This window comes from Cebus imitator, unplaced genomic scaffold (assembly GCF_001604975.1).
Source record: "Cebus imitator isolate Cc_AM_T3 unplaced genomic scaffold, Cebus_imitator-1.0 Scaffold266, whole genome shotgun sequence".
NCBI lineage: Eukaryota > Metazoa > Chordata > Mammalia > Primates > Cebidae > Cebus > Cebus imitator.
In genome coordinates, this window is record NW_016107581.1 from 238653 (window position 1) to 239904 (window position 1252).

The following is a 1252-nucleotide window of genomic DNA, read 5'->3' on the forward strand; positions in this document are numbered from 1 at the left end:
GCTCACTGCAACCTCTGCCTTCCAGGTTCAAGCGATTCTCCTGCCTCAGCCTCCTGAGCAGCTGGGATTATAGGCGCTCACCACCACGCCTGGCTAATTTTTGTATTTTTATTAGAGATGGGGTTTTACCATCTTGGCCAAGCTGGTCTCGAACTACTGACCTTGTAATCCGCTCCCCTCGGCCTCCCAAAGTGCTGGGATTACAGGCGTGAGCCACTGTGCCCGGCCTTCATTTCTGAATGTTGCTGAGGCTTGTCTTGAACTCGACTGGCCTCGCACGATCTCAAAGTGCTGGGATGACAGGCATGAGCCCCGACGCCCAGCCCAGGGGTGTTTCTTGATGAGCAGATATTGTCCTCGCAGCGGCTAATGCTTTAAGTCAAATTCTGAAGAACACCTGATTAAATAGTTGACACTCAATTTTATTGATAAAAAATTGTCTTCTGAAGTGACAGCAGTTTTCTGTCCTCACTCTCTCGCCAGAGTCATTGGGACTGTTTGTTATTGTGGAGGGAATAGGGGATCTGGGGACAGGGTGGGACGTACCATGGAGATGGGAGGTCACGGAACACACCCCACCGACACACACACACACACACACACACACACACACACACACACTGCAACCACCAAAATCAGCAGCATGCTGTTGGAGCATCCCCCCGGTGGGGGCTAGAATTCCCCATGGTGACCTGTGACCTGCTCTCTTAGACACGGAAGGCCAGGCAGATCGTGATGAGGAGGCAGGAGGCCATTATTTCTCCATCTTGCTATTACTTAGACTTGAGTTGGGGACAAGTGAGAACTAGGGGTTTGGGGGAGTAACCCTTGTGAACACATGTACTCCAGCAGCCAGGCGTCCGAGATCTCCTGTCCTGGAGGGGGCTGGGGCCCCTGGCACCCCAGAGTGTGCAGGCAGGCCCCCAGAGCCTTAGTTCATCCATTCATCCATTCCTCATAATCCAATGTCCAATGAGCGCCCCAGCAGGGCAGGGAAGGTCCCTCCCAGGGTTTACATGACCGATTCCTTCTCAGAGGCGGCTGTGGCATCTCCTGAGGGCCCCCGATAGTGTTTGAGGAGCGGGTTCCCTTCCTCAGTGGGGGCTGGCAGTGGATTCAAGGGCAGCTCACTTTTCACTTGTATCAGCTCAGGCTCTGTGCTTCTCAACTCCGTGTGGTCCACGTAATTTTGGAGGAGTCCTGCCCCCAGAGCATCACCTTCTACATTCAGGACGGTACAGGATCGGTCCCT

General features: G+C 53.8%; 1 protein-coding gene across 1 annotated transcript in view; it reads right to left on the minus strand.

Moving 5' to 3' along the window:
* Positions 1-401: 401 nt before the first annotated feature.
* Positions 402-1252, minus strand: part of SLC1A5 (solute carrier family 1 member 5) — a 13639-nt gene continuing 12788 nt past the window's right edge. Inside the window, exon 8 of the mRNA XM_017500383.2 lies at positions 402-1250. Coding sequence (XP_017355872.1) covers positions 1013-1250 — 238 coding nt within the window. The 3' untranslated portion in view covers positions 402-1012. The remainder of the gene's footprint in view (positions 1251-1252) is intronic.